Source organism: Chrysemys picta, chromosome 6, assembly GCF_011386835.1.
Source record: "Chrysemys picta bellii isolate R12L10 chromosome 6, ASM1138683v2, whole genome shotgun sequence".
Classification (NCBI taxonomy): Eukaryota; Metazoa; Chordata; order Testudines; family Emydidae; genus Chrysemys; species Chrysemys picta.
The window spans coordinates 40,401,462-40,417,032 of record NC_088796.1 but is presented as its reverse complement, the minus strand read 5'-3'; the positions used below and the strand labels follow the sequence as shown (position 1 = coordinate 40,417,032).

At 42.5% G+C, this 15,571-nt stretch overlaps 1 protein-coding gene across 1 annotated transcript in view; it reads right to left on the bottom strand.

The window, feature by feature from the left end:
* Positions 1-10,265: 10,265 nt before the first annotated feature.
* Positions 10,266-15,571, bottom strand: part of RGS7BP (regulator of G protein signaling 7 binding protein) — a 75,851-nt gene continuing 70,545 nt past the window's right edge. Inside the window, exon 6 of the mRNA XM_005300980.5 lies at positions 10,266-11,287. Within this exon, the coding sequence (XP_005301037.2) occupies positions 11,196-11,287 (92 nt within the window). The 3' untranslated portion in view covers positions 10,266-11,195. The remainder of the gene's footprint in view (positions 11,288-15,571) is intronic.

Here is a 15,571-nt window from a genome sequence, read left to right as displayed (position 1 = left end):
GCTTAGAGTATTTGCCTGTGGATGTGATAGTGCCTGCTATCACCTCACCTCACTCCAGGTAACCTAGTTCTGACCCTCAGCTCTGATCTCTGGCTTTTGAATCCTGGCTGCTGATGCCTGCCCTTATCACTAGGTGTGACCACCCACATGCCTGACACTAACAATGAGATTAATAAGTGAGGATTTACCTGAATTGTACAAAATAGGTACCTACATGGGAAACAAATATCTGATAATGGACTCTTCAATCTAGCAGGCAAAGGCATAACAAGAACCAGTGGCTGGAAGATGAGGTTAGACAAATTCAGACTGGAAATAAGAAACAAATTTTTAACAATGAGGGTAATTAACTATTGGAACGGCTTACCTGGGGCTGTAGTGGATTCTCTATCAGCAGCAACTTTTAAATCAAGCTCTAGCTCAAGCAGGAATTAAGTTAGGGAAGCTCCGTGGCCTGTGCTAGGCAGGAGCTCAGACTATATGATCACAGCAATCCCTTCAGGCCTTGGAATATATGAAAATAATGATTGGTAAGGAGATAATACATCAGCTACTCCTATTTACCCATTTTTCATAATACAAGACCAAAAAGGCATCCACTGATATTGAAAGGCAACAAACTTAAATTTGATCATGTGCTGTGTATTTCCTTGTATCCATCTGTGGAAGCTGTTGCCACAAAATACCACCAAGGTGAAGAATTCTGCAGGATGCATAAAAGGATTAGACACTTACACTAGACAAGGTAAAACTATAGGGATATAAATTCTCATGAATCAGAGTATGAGCCAATCTCTAACTGATGAGATTTAAAAAGAAACCTCTCCATATAGGCAGGTTATTGCTTAATCTTCCTTAAAGGTTTTTTTGCATCTTCCTTTTGAAGCAGCTGGTACTGGCCTCTATCAGACAAGATACTGGGCACTGGACTGGTCTGACATAGGAATTGCTATGCTGTCCCTCTGTAATGAGGTGCCCATAAAGGTGCACAGTATGCTTGTGTAAACCACACACCTCCTAGGTGTGGTGTTCTGTCCCATCTAGTGGCACTGAGACCACTTAGAGAGCGTTATATGAGTCTGCTCTACAGCCTTAGCTAAGAGGCTCATGCCCCAAGGTCCCAGGTTCAATCTTGCCTGCTGATGACCGGGGTCTGTCAGCATTACACTTGCACAAGAGCTGTATAGACAAGGACTGTTTTTCTGCCTTGATCTGTGATGTGGTGCCTCTCTGTATATACTGCTTCTGATTTCATACACATCATCTTAAAGCTGTTTTTTTGCAATTTCTCTACAAGATCATTACAGTATAAAGCTGGTTATCTATGGTTAACCAGATTTCTAACTGAAAGTCGTGTTACAAGACAATAATGATATTTGATATTCACTATGCCATCAAGTATTCCAAACGCCAGTTTTCCAAACTCTTTTGATGTCTCCAATACCATGTGGATGTTTGAGATGGTACTGTATAGCAAGTCTAACAACTAATAGACTTGATCTTTAGTATTAATGAACGTATATCATTGTGCTGCCATCTTTTGGACATAGTTAAAAGTACAGTATGTGAAAATCGACTAGTACATGAATGCATAGGTAACTTAGCTATGGGCATTGTGTGAAATGTGGAAAAGGTGCTTTATTTTTAAACAATATATTTATTTAAAAGAGAATAGTGTGGGTTTTGAAGATAGTATATATTACCAGTGAATTTTTACGTGAGCATTTCTCTGTGTAGTTGTACACTTATGGTTCTTTATTTATATTTTAGTACTGTAGGACCAAGAGGGATGAGGCCCCGTTGTGCTAGGTGCTGCACATACATAAAGCAGGGAAAAGTCTTGCCATAAAGATATTACAGTACAAAACTAGTGTGCAATGTATGCTATTTAAAGGTTATTCTTTTGTATTTGTAACTGCACGTTCTCGGTATTTAGTCACACATTCCTCATATAAAACCCACTTAGAATATGTAAACACTCCCTTTCTATATGGTGATTTTTGGATGTGTTTGCCATTAGTGCATGTAAGGTAATGACTTGGGTGTAGTCAACCAAAAATCTATTGAGCTCTTCTGGAGAGTGAAAGTTACCTAGGCAAACTGCCTGTGCATCAGGCCAGCCTTACCAAGAGACAAACCAATCAGCTGCACGTACGTGTGTGTGGTGGTGGTGGTGGTGGTGGCGGGGGGAGGGGAGGAAAGGCCCCACAGAAGAGCTTCAGAGGTGTGCATGGAGTGGAACGCTCAATTATGAGTTCCAGTTACTAGTGTACTGCAACTCAACTCTCTCTGTCCTAAGTCCAGCCTTCCCCTGGTTCCAGGATTTGTGCACCACATGGGAATTACTCCATCTTAGGGTATGTCTACATTGCAATTAAAAACCCACAGCTGGCCTGTGCCAACTGACTCCGGCTTAGGGCCTGGTTAATTACAGTGTAGATGTTCAGGCTTGGGCTGGAGCTTAGGGTCCAGGACCCTGCGAGGTGAGAGAGTCCCAGAGCTAGGGCTGCAAATGTCTACACAACAATTAAACAGCCCCTTAGCCTGAGCTCGTGAGCCTGAACCATGGGTTTAGTAGCCATGTAGCCAGCCATACCCTAAGTGTACTCCTCAATATCATTCCTACGAGCCTGGCTCTCCGTCTCTGGGAAGTGAGAAGTTTAGGGATCCTCCCCTTGCAGTGGTTAGTGGCTATTCTGTGAAAGAAAATCAGTGAAGTGTCTTTTGTTTGTTTGTTTGAATTTCATTTAGTTGTCGTGCTACATTAGAAAATATGTTTTGGTTGCAGACTAACTAAAAAATAATAAAAATCCACAATATTTGAATACTACTTTACACAATGTCCAAACACTAACTGATAAGCATTTGACACTAATTTTTATACTGACATTATTTGCAAAACTACAACCACCAATTCCAGCTGATAGGAGCAGCTGCAGAAGCAGCCAATGCTGCACTAAGGGGAAAGGAGTAAACTAGGCCCCAGCTGGGGCCACTCTTGCCCCCACACCCCACTGGATCCAGAATTGTGCAAGGGAGACCACTCTGGTCACAGTTGATGGCTCACCTCCCACCTGCCGTGTGGCCTTGGGCAGGAGGAGGGGAGACTGCTGAGAGGAACAAGCCAGAGACTCCAGCTAGTATCAATATCTGCAGAAGCAGCCAAAGCGGAGACCTTTGGACATCCAGAGAACTTAGATAATTTTTTCACATCTTAGCTCATGGAGCCGAGAAGTTCTGCCCTGTGCTGATTGGCTGTTTGTGCCTCCCTCCTCCATCCCCCTCTCTTGTAGTGTCTTCATCTGAGTTTCACTTCACACTTCCCCCTTACCCTCTTCTCCCCTGCCCTCTCACTCCCATTTTCCCTTCATTATCCCCTCTCCCTTCGCTTTTCTTTCCTAGTCCATCCTCTCCTACCTCCCCCCGCCCTCAAAGAAACAAAAACTGTGGAACTAACATGACGTTTGCTGCTGCCCATAGTTTACTCTGTTTGTGTGTTATCCTCCTTCCCCCACCCTCTTTCTGTCTGGTCTATTTAGCTCCTCCAGGGCAGGGACTGTCTTCATGTCTGGTTGTACAGCTAGCACAATAGGGCCCTATTTTTGATTGGTCCTTAGGCACCACTCTAATAAATGATTGATGATAATTATAACCCAAATCCAGTTCATTTCTAAACCCAGTTTGGTAGGTGGTTAGTCTAACATGTATTTTGAGGAGAGAGTTTTCTACTTTTTGGGACGCTAGTCATTTTCTTTTCCCCAAAGGCAAGACATGTGAAAGTAATCTGACAGTGGCATGAAGAACTGTCTCTGGGAGCATGTGCCTGACTCATTATAGGGTTAGATAGGAGCAGGGGTTCATGGAGTTTGTGCAAAAAAGAAGACACCTGCGAGAGTTAGATCATATCCAGCTCCCTGAAATGACCTCTGGCAACACAAGGACTACCTTCCAGCCTCCACAGGCCTTGTTCTCTCTGTACAGGTTAGTGCCCGGCACATGCCAACCCCTCAGTCCTCTGAGTGTCCCTCTGGAGTGCTCAGCCCCTGTTCCACTCATGGACTTTTAAGGCCAGAAGGGACCATTGTGCTCATCTAGTTTACCTCCTTCACATTGCAAGCCCCAGAACCTCACCCAGCCACTCTTGTAGTAGGCCCATAATCCCTGGTTGTATTACTGAAGTCCTCAAATTAAAAACGTCAAGTTAGAGAGAATCCACCATTTACTCTAGTTCAAACCATCAAGTGACCTGTACCCTGCATTGCAGAAGAAAGTGGAACCCCCACCATGTCCAGGGTCTCTGCCAATATGACCTGGTGGAAAATTCCTTCCTGACCCCAAATATGGTGATCAGTTAGGCCCTGAGCAGGAGGGTGAGACACACCAGACAGATAACCGGGAAAGAATTCTCCTTAGTAACTCAGAGCCCTCCACCTCTAGTGTCCCATCTCCAGTCATTGGAGATCTATGATAATAGCAGTCATGGATGGGTCATATGCCATTGTAGGCAATTTCATCATAGCTTCCCTTCCATAAACTTATCAAGCTCAGTTTTAAAACAAGTTAGGTTTTTTGCCCCAACTATTCCCCTTGGAAGGCTGTTCCAGAACTTCACTCCTCTGATAGTTCCACTGAACACTCCCAGAAGTCTTATATCTGCTTTTCTCAAAGAAATAATACACACCAACTTGTAAAATTCAGCTCAGGATCCCCACTTTGCTTATCACACAGCACATATACACCTCTACCCCGATATAACGCGACCTGATATAACATGAATTCGGATATAACGTGGTAAAGCAGTGCTCTGGGGTGGGGGGCGGGGCTGTGCACTCCAGCGGATCAAAGCAAGTTTGATATAACACGGTTTCACCTATAACGCAGTAAGAGTTTTTGGCTCCTGAGGACAGTGTTATATCGGGGTATAGGTGTATATAGTGGAAACAAAAGAATCCGTTTATTATCAAAACAAATATCCAAGTGACAGTGAGTAAAAATAGTGGAAACAAATGGTTACATATAAAACAAAATCATAACTTTAGTCTCTAGAAAGCATGTTAATTAACAAGGCCTTTCCCCATCTCTTGCAAGATAGCTTATCCCAGGTTTTCTCCCCCCAGTATTTTCAGCCAATTTGATTGAGACCCCTTCTGGTAAAAAAACAAGCCTGCTGGCAGCCTGTCCTCAGAAACTGAAGGAATACTCAAGCTTTATCTGTACCCCAGATACAGTTTCAAAAGTTCATTGTCTCACCTTTAAACAGAGTAACTCCTGCTGATTTTATTTTTTCCTCCAGTCCCTGCAATCTATTGACCAGCATCCTTCTCAGACTGTAAATGGGCATTAATTGTGAATGATACAATACTCAATTTGCATATGACCAGCCAGCATGAGATAAGTGTCTATTTCCCTCCCACCTGCTAGGAGTATGTGGATTACTTTTGAGTGACCTGCCTTAACTCACAGATCTAGATAACATATTTTTAGTATATATACATAACTCCTCACATTTTCTATCCATACATCTTGCAATGACTTTGATGACCAGTGTGACACAGGCTGTTATTAGAGACCTTGCATGATAGTCTTTTGGTGAACCTTTTGGGGATCCCGTATCCCTATGTACCTCTGTGCCCTCTGGCAGTTGCCATAAAGCAATCACAACCATATATACATATATTATCTCCAATATTGCCAACCCAAAATGTTCAAAAATCATAAGTCAAGCCCCCACTCCAAACTATCAGGATTTTTTTTTAAATAAATTTTGGGTTCTTTTTATTTCTCTTCTGGTTTCAGAGCCTTTAGAGTGGCCTCATGGCGGGTTTCCAGGCTTTTTTCTGCACCCATAAAGATTTGAAACCGGTTGTGAGATGAGAGCTCAGATTCTCCTGTAATCACTTGCCTATGGGAGTTGGGGCTTTAAGAAAAACACCAAATAATGTGAGACTCTTGATAAATCATGAGTTGGCAACATTGTAATATCTTTTAGTAAGTATTCAATCCCTGTGGCAGTGCAGTATGACATAGTGTTTTATAGATGCTGAGATGCAAAACTATGGCAGTAGATTATTTGGTTTCAATTAGATTAATAGATTTTTAAAGGATAGAAGGGACAATTATGATCATCTACTCTGACCTCCTGCATGACAGAACTGCCTCTTGATCTTTTCAACTTCTTGCCTTGTTCTGTCTTTTATGTCTTAGAGTATAATAAGGTATTTAAAAAGTCAACTGCTTTCATTTGCCCATGGCAAAAAGAGACAGTTGCCACATCAGGCACATTCCAGCAGTTCATATGGACGTTTTTCCAGTCGTACTCTGTAGATCAAAAAATGTTTTTACAATGTGTTATTTATCCAATGTACGTGTGCTGTAGAGCATTGTATTTGCAGAAGTAAGAGCTCCAGAATTTCACTTTGCAACTTCAGTATGTATGTGATTTGTACAGCCTGTACTGGCAGCATATTGATAAGGGCTGAAGAGGTTGCTGTGGTAACTCGTTTGCACTATACTAAAATAAAATAGCAGATCAGACAGACTGCATGTTAGAGCTTGTCTGAAGGTCATTTTTAGTTTACATGACTTGATTTTTGGGGGAAGAGGATGAGAAGGGGAGATTTGTTTTTTTTTAAAGTGAGGTTTAAGGTTTCATAGTGCATTGACAGTCCTATGTCAAACATGCTATATAAATTGAACAAAAACTGTCATGCATATAAAAAGACTACATATAAAAATAATTACAAAGGTTTCACTATAATGCATACTTCAGTAAGTACAGTATAATTCATGGAAACCCAGTAATAGCTTTTGTAATGCATTTGTCTTTTTTTCCAATTATCCTTTTAAAAATGGACTTTTCAGAACCATATTGGATCACTTAAAGAACAGTTCTGAACAGTAATTGTAAATGTGGTATTGTCAGGTTTCACAGTCATTGCCATGTTGCATTTTAAAGTAAAAAGATTTTTTTTTAAAAATAACTTTTAGCCCTGCAAACCCAATGTGGGATCTGAGAATCGAGCTGGCTTCTTTTGTGGTTGCAAATCAGCACCAGTAATATAAGAACGGCCATACCGGGTCAGACCAAAGGTCCATCTAGCCCCGTATCCTGTCTTCGAACAGTGGCCAAAGTCTCTCATACCAAAGAACTCCCTCAGTTACACCTGTGCCATTCCTACTGAAGAGTTTATGGTTTCAGTGACATCCGTGCAAGCCCATTAGCTTTGCTTTGTTTGTGCAGGCTTAAATTAATGGAATTTAGTAAGCAATTCTTTTGATGATGCAGAAAAAATATAATTATTTTCACTCTTAGATATATTGGATCTGCATTGCCAGCAAGAGTATAAAGCCGATAAAAACGACTTTGTCAATAGTCAGTAGATATTACTCCAAATACACAGAGAGCAAATGAGTAGGAAGATACCATTTTTATAGTCATTAAGACCGGAGCTTTCACAAAAGTGATGATAAGCTAATTCGTAACAATGAAAATTATAGATGCAATATGAACGTCACTGTTCTACTCTCAAACATAGTGAAAATTCCAAACGTCCTCTGAACAAAAACAATAACACAACCCTACAATAATAACTGTTACAGAATCCAAGACAATTAAAAAGGAGAAATGTGTAGGACTGGTAAAACTAGTTCAGATAAAAATAGTCCTCACCCTCTTCAGTCTGAACCTTTGTCCGAAACACAGATAAACTTGTTGCAAACATTTGAGATTTGCAAACATTTATTGGTTACTTTTTCCATATTTCTTTTCATTATTACATGTTTCTGTTCCCCAAAATAGAATGGGGTGGGATCTAGTACACAGGATTGGGATCTTGTAACTCCTGTCGTACATGGATTTGACATCAACTTTCTCTGCATTAGGGAAAATCAGTCTTGCTTGTCTCAGTTTCCTCAGAAGTTCTTCAGCTGCTTAGACACCATGTTGGCAGGGAACATATAAATACCTTCACCGAGATATAGAGGTAACCTCCTACACCCAGTACTTGCCATGTGTGTTGCCAGAGTTCAGCCTATGGCAGAATCTTCATTATTAACTCTCACCTCTCTGTCTACTCAGCTGGTGGGCGCAGTATATATAAGCAGAAATGCTTTTATTTTTATTTTTATTTTTTTTTAAAGAATTTTTATTTAAGGATCTGTCTCCCCTCGTTATAAAATATCAGAAGGGACATTTATAATCTAACTAAAAGTAGACATCTTAATTTAATATATTTAACTTTTGAATGGATTTTGTAATATGAATTTAATTTTTGTGATGTCAGATTGAACATAAGAACAGTCATACTGGGTCAGACCAATGGACCATCTAGCCCAGTATCCTGTCTTCCAACAGTGGCCAATGCCAGGTGCTTCAGAGGGATTGAAAAGAACAGGGCAATTTATCAAGTGGTCAGTCCCACATTGTCCAGTCCCAGTTTCTGACAGTCAGAGGTTTAGGGACACCCAGAGCATGGGGTTGTGTCCCTGACCATCTTGACTAATAGCCATTGTTGGACCTATCCTCCATGAACTTATCTAATTCGTATTTGAACCCAGGTATACTTTTGGCCTTCACACCAGCCCTAGGCAATCAGATCCACAGGTTGACTGTGAGTTGTGTACAGAAGTATTTCCTTATGTTTGTTTTAAACCTGCTGCCTATTAATTTCATCGCATGACCCGTGGTTCTTGTGTTATATGTATGGGTAAACAAGACTTCCTTATTCACTGTCTCCACTCCATTCATGATTTTACAGACCTCTCTCATATTCCCCCCTTAGTCATCTCTTTTCTAAGATGACACCTAAGGTGTCATCCCTCGCTAGTGTACTCAATGGACTAATTACTATTGACTTTAATAGGAGTGGAATCAAGCCCTTAGAGTCCCATAAATATGTTTATTGGGAGATAATTATCTGGGTTGTAATTATCTGGGTTGAAAATCAGATCAGGTCACAGTTTTCAACCATGTCATTTTGTGAATGGGTATGCTATGTAGCCAAAGAACACCTTCCTCCCCCAGTCCCCAGCCTCAGAGGTGGGGAGACTGTCTGGGCCAGCAGGGGAAAGAAAACCTTCGGCCCCTTTAAGGATTGCTCCCTCTCTCCCCTCTTTGCAGGCACTCAGCCTTCTTGTGGGTCAGAGTGGGGCCCTGTAGCTGATTCTTTGGACTAAAGGGTGCAGGATAAACCTGCATACCAAAACAAGATCTTCCCCTACCTGGAGACACCATTCTGCACTGGGAAGAAAAGCTCCACCCCTTCCCACTCCCTTGAGATTTTGGTGGACATCATGCTAGTCACCTTTTTAAGTGTGGCAAGCAATCTTTCCTGCACTGCCAGATAGGTGTGGGCAATGTGGTGTTTTTTTGTTTTTTGTTTTTTTTTTAAATTCCTCTCAGCAGCCCAGGGTCCCAATGGGTAGATTTGACAGTAAAATGCATTTGTTGCATTAGCAGGTGCCCAGTGCAGACATTCATTTGACTGGAGGAAGCTTCCTGATAAAGCACAGTTGGAAACAGATTAGGACGAGGCATCTCCCAGAGAAGAGAAGAGAAGAGAAGAGAAGAGGGTGATGGGGGTCCCAGCAACAGTGATGGCACCTGTTTAATGCTGTGGAGGGGTGGCATAATTCCCAACATTTTCAGCGGCTGAAGTGGGATGGGACCTGTCCCCAAGGGAGTCGGGGACCAAGGTGGGGTTCAAGTACTACCCTCAGTGGGGAAGGGGGTGGGCCAAACCTGAGCAGCACTGTGTTCCCATGCAGCAGGAGCCAGGTCACAATGCCTGGAGGGGAGAGTTGAGCCCAGCCAGCCCCACAGGAGCCACTTCAACTGGGACGGGGGGTTTCAGGGGTCAAAGTAGGACAGTTCCACAAATTTGGGACTGTTGGGAGGTATGGTGTGGTATGGGGCTGATACCAGCCCTCCACCAGGTGTTACAGATTGCAAGGGAAGGATGGCCTGCCCTGGAATAGTTACTGCTGGATAGTTCCCAGATATGTTACTTAATAAAGTTGCAGCCTAGTTAAACCACATTCTTGGTGTCTTGTCTGTCTTCCCTCTGTCTGAGACAATCATTCCCAGATATCTATGTCCTGCAAGACAGAACATTGCCACTAGTTGTAAGTCTAAATAATATATGTGGGCTGATTGTAGTTTGTTGTCTTCCTCTGAGAATAGCAGTCTTGAAAATGGAGCGAATACTGTTACTGAGACATTATAGTCAATTGATTTCTTAGTGATATAATAATTAGAAAGCAGACAATTTTTAGTTTACCTAAAAAACTTTATTAACAATGTAAAATGCCTAATATTTTACAGTCTGAGCTAATTCTGGCATGCCCTATAAGAGTTAACACTAAGTTGATGTGCAGACACCATGCTTCAACTTTTAATGGAAACAAAGTATTTTCTGCTTTATGTTAAAGGGTAATTGTATATTGTACTACACCGTCTTTTAACTCCATTGCCCCTTTCTTCCAAAAGTTGAAACAGACACTACTGATTTAAAAGGAAATGTGCTGTACAGTATGTAGATATTATGATTACTTTGTATTTACAAATATGAATATTTTTCATATGATTTTGAGTATGATAAATTAAGAGATTTTACTGTGAAGTTCTTTGCTAAATTGAGATATAGTGGAAGACTAAATATGAATGAGAGCACAAAAAGCAATAGGAGAGTTTGTGCATGTTCTATTACAATAGTTTGTTTTTAATATTAGAAGTTTAACACGTTTTGATGTTTGAAAGAGTTTTCTATGTTTAAAGATTGTTTACAATGTTTGATCATATTCTATTAATGTGATCCTAGTAAGAGCTATAGTCCTAGTTTTGTACTGTACACAAAATTTCTTTTGTAGTTTGTATAATAAAAAAGCTTTAGGATGAGCTAGTAACCATAATTCCTGCATCTAGTCACTGAATGGTTTAAAGTAGACATGTGGAATGTCATTACAAAATCTTCAAAAAAAAAAAATCACCATAATGTTAAATCTATTCTCTTTCTGGTACTTGAGAGCAACAACTTTGAACTGTAAAACTCCTTTTTGAAAAGGGCGGTAGGAGAAGGAATAGGGCAGTGTAGAAAACGCTATATAATCAAGAGCAGTAAGGCTTATCCTTTCAAAGGTCAAATACTATTGGTTTCATGAAAGTTATGGTTTTCTTGGTGTTTCTGTACTGAATTTTTTTAGCTTGAGACAAGGCAGCACAGTCCAAAGAATCGTCGCTTCGGTCTTCTCACTAATGGATAAGGAGTCAGGTTTAGGAGGCTGCTATCATCTGTAATGAAAGAAGTACAAAATGTAATACAATTAGGCGTATAAAAAAGAAACCGCTTACTTATTTGTATATCAGTAGCACCTGGGAGCCTCAGTAGTGGACCAGGGCCCCATTGTACTAGGCACGGTACAAACTCAGGCTAAAAAGATGGTCTTTTCCCCAAAGAGTTTACAATCTAAATGTATCTAAGTTCAGACCTTTTTCTAAAGAGCATGTCCGTACACTATGAATTATGATTAAGGCTAAGATTATGTCACGATGGTTGCGGAAGTCAAGGAATCTAGGACTTCTAGCGATCTCCATGACATTGGGGGCCCCGGCAGCTGACCAGCTGCTGCCAGCAACAGGGGACCAAGCCGCAGCTCAGCCTCCCCGGAGAAGCAGGGGACCCTCTCACAGCTGCCCAGCAGCTGGGGGTGGCGGGACCCCTGCAACTGACCAGCTGCTGCCACTGGCGGCAACCCCTGAGCTGCCCAGCGGCTCTGCTGCTGCGAGCAGCCGCCCCCGGCTCCCACAGCTCCCAGCTGGCAGCGGCAGAAGGACCCCGGAGCTACTCAGTGGCCACAGGAGGGGGGGCCTCCACTGCTTCCAGCTGCTGGTGGCAGCAGCAAAGGGACCCCAGAGCTGCTCAGTGGCCAGGGGCCCCCCACAACTCCACAGCTGCCACCCCCTCGCAGTTCCCAGCCCCACAGGGTGGTAGGGGGACCCCTCCCAGCCATTTTGTCCCCATTTTGTCAGGGATGTTTTTAGTAAAAAAGTCAAGGACAGATCACGGCTTCCATGATTGTTTATATATTGCCCGTGACCTGTCCATGACTTTTACTAAAAATATCCTTGACAAAATCATAGCTTTAATTATGATGATGCAGCTCTGTAGTAACTCTGTCCTATGCCAATTTTATTCCAATAATGTAGTTTTGTTTTATATATTGAGTCTTAAAATGCAAATTACAGAGTTATGGCCATTGCTCCATAACATATAGTGTTTCAGAATATCAGTTCTGATAACTAAAAAAGGTAGAGGAAGAAAGACAGAAATCCTGGCAGGTGGCATAGTGCTTCAATCACTGAACTTTAGATCAGAGGGGTAGCCTTGTTAGTCTGTATCTATAAAAACAACAAGGAGTCTGGTGGCACCTTAAAGACTAGCAGATTTATTTGGGCGTAAGCTTTTGTGGGTAAAAAACCCACTTCTTAAGATGCAACTTGAAAGGAATTACCCTTTCATCTCTGGAGACAGGACAACATTTTCAAACTTGGTTGCCTAAAGTTAGGCTCCTAAATCCATATTTAGGAACCTAAATGAAAGCTATTTTTATATGGATTCAAGATCCGAACTTTAGGCAACATTCCTTGATAATCCAAGCTTTTCCTTGATAAGATAAAAGACCTATTCCCCCATCCACCCAGCATTTTTATATTTGTTTGTAAAAAATAACAGTTTCACAGCTCCAAGAAAAACATGAATAATAAATGCTTGCTAACTATGAAAAGGGTTTTAAGAAGAGTGTTTCCAAAATTGGAAAAACATAATGCTACATTTAGACACCTGGTTTCAGGACTGACTTTGACCAGAATGATACAGAGTGATGCCCTGAGCCACATAAGGACTTAAGTGTCCAACTCCGATTTCAGTTGCCTAAGTCCAAAATTTAGGTGCCACTGAGATTCTCAAAACTCCTACCACATTGCTGCCTAAACCTGGAGGCATCTTAACATCCCTCAGAGCTTAAATTTCTGCCATTAAAGTGCCCTATGTTTCTACTTCTGGGCCCTTGCACTACCGCGTCAGTCCTGACAGCTGGTGTCGGGCTTGCTCCTAAGCCCTACTCCTCAAACCAGGTGAGATAAGTGGGGGAATGGCTAGTCAATGGCTATTAACCAGGATGGGCAGGGATGGTGTCCCTAGCCTCTGTTTGCCAGAAGCTGGGAATGGGCGACAGGGGATGCATCACTGGATGATTACCTGTTCTGTTCATTCCCTCTGGGGCAACTGGCATTGGCCACTGTCAGAAGACAGGATACTGGGCTAGATGGATCTTTGGTCTGACCCAGTATGGCTCTTCTTATGAATGTCTATCTGCCCTGTGGGGGCTGGTGTGATATGAGCACACCTAACTCCACACAAAATAGTCTGGTGGAATGGAGAGAAGCAGCAGCAGCAGCCTTCCTTATAACCTTTCACCCGTTGGTTAGGGTACTCACTCAGAACATGGGAAACCCCAGTTCAATTCCCCTCTCTGCATGATGTGGAGAAGGGATTTGAACCTGAGTGTCCCACTTCACAGATGAGGGTGCCAGCCACTGCACTATGGGATACCCTGATATGGTGCGCTCCTGTTGAAAGCTGTTCCATGGTGTATAAATAAATACGCATTGGACCAGAGAGAAAGAATGACTCTATGGTCCAGTGTTTAGGGCATTCACCTGTCTTCTCCACATCAGGCACATGGGAGAATTGAACTAGGGCTCCCCACCTCCTGGGTGAATTCCCTAACTACTGGGCTAAAGGTTACAAGAAAGGTCACTCCTGCTGCCCTCTCCTTTCTACCCCCTCTCCTGGCTGTTTTGTGTGGAGCTAGGTGTGTGCCACTGTTCTTGTAAGAGCTCAGGTTTTTTTGCATTTTGTCTACTTTTGCTTTGCTTTTTGCTACTGACAGGGGGTGCCACGTGAAGGCAGTAGACTTGCTCCCCAAGCTGGACAATCAGCACCAGAAGGGAGCTGAAAATGACTATCTTTCCCATTGATGCCTCCACTCTACAAGAGAATCTAACACGTTAAGTAAATTGAGGAGCCTGTTGCTGCATCTGCACCCTTGTCCACTTGATTGTAGATCCTGGACCAGGCTTAACTGGCTACTCTCAGGATCGTACAGAGTTGCTATCATTGGGCACCAGCGGGGCCTGGTTTCCTCTCCAGATTGTGATGGTTGGGCAGTGTTGCAGACAATAACTCATCTATTGAAAGAGTGCCCATCTCGACATCTGGAGGGCTGCTTACCATGCCTCACCTCCCTGGATACAGAGTCTATCCCCTGGTTACCGTACCTGGACATCGAGCTCTGATGTCTGCATATGAGAGGATTCTTGCAGAAACTCCTTAGGCACCTGTCTCCAGGAGAAGTTTCACAGCTTTGAATCCCAAGTGGAGATAGGTGCCTCCCTCCATCACATACTTAGGGGTCTACCTCACTGAATGGGGTGAAGCTTAAGACACAGCTCTTCTTTGGCATCTTCAATTGGCTAGCTTAGGTGGCTCCCCACCTAGCATGCTGGCTTTTATGGCCCCCTCTCTTAGGAGTCTAACTCTCCCCAGGCATTGCATAGGGAGCCTGGTTGCCTACCTCGGGGATTGTGGATTCTCCTGGGTGGCAAGGCACCTAAAAGTTAGGCTAGGTGTTGCAGTGCCTAAGCCCCTATGGGGCCTAAGTGCATAATGGAGGTGTCCTGGCAGGGAAGGGGATAGGTTGCTGTCCAAAATATTTCTGGATCGCCTGGTAGGTGATCCAAAGGGCAGCATTGATATTCACCTCAGACGAGAATGATCATATTACACATGCCAGTTGCAGGGCGAGTGCTGCATATGCAGCTGTAATAACAAGGGTAAGAAACGGACTTTGTCTTGCATGTATGATTCCTTTGAGAGAACACATTCTCTTTCTTCTTAAATTTCACCCACTGCACATGCAGAGTAAATTTGGGTATCTGAACACTTCTTAAATGAGTCTGCAAGCAAAGCTGCAAGTTTAGTAGCCTTATACTAAGCTTGAAAAGACTAGTGATTGTGAGCCCACTCTGATTTCAGTGAATTCAGCGGCAAAACTCTCATTGATTTCACTGAGAGCAGGCTCAGGTCCTGTAAGGATTCATTCATTCAACACTATCAAATAATCTCACAACTGTTTTTTACAACCATGCTCTTAATTTCACATCTAATCATTAAAGTTATTAGCTCGTACCCTGTTAATTAACTAAATCTCCTCCTTTTGGGTCTTCTTCTCTCCCTTATTTTTCCTCTTTGATGAATTCAAAATGCAGTTTTAATTAAAGATCTTAGAATACTTTGAAGATGTAAAGTTCTATATCAGTACTATCGTCCCCTCTTGAAACCTCAGTTCCCAGAAGTGGGCAGTAAGCTCTGAACACAGATGGTGTATATTTGTGGGAGCAGCAAAAGAGCCGTTTGTACCTCCTTGATCTTGGAGCTGGCCCCCAGCATAGTTTAGAGCAGCCTCTGGGCTACTTAAAAGTATGTCTGCCTGATGCACAGCCCTAAAAGCCTCT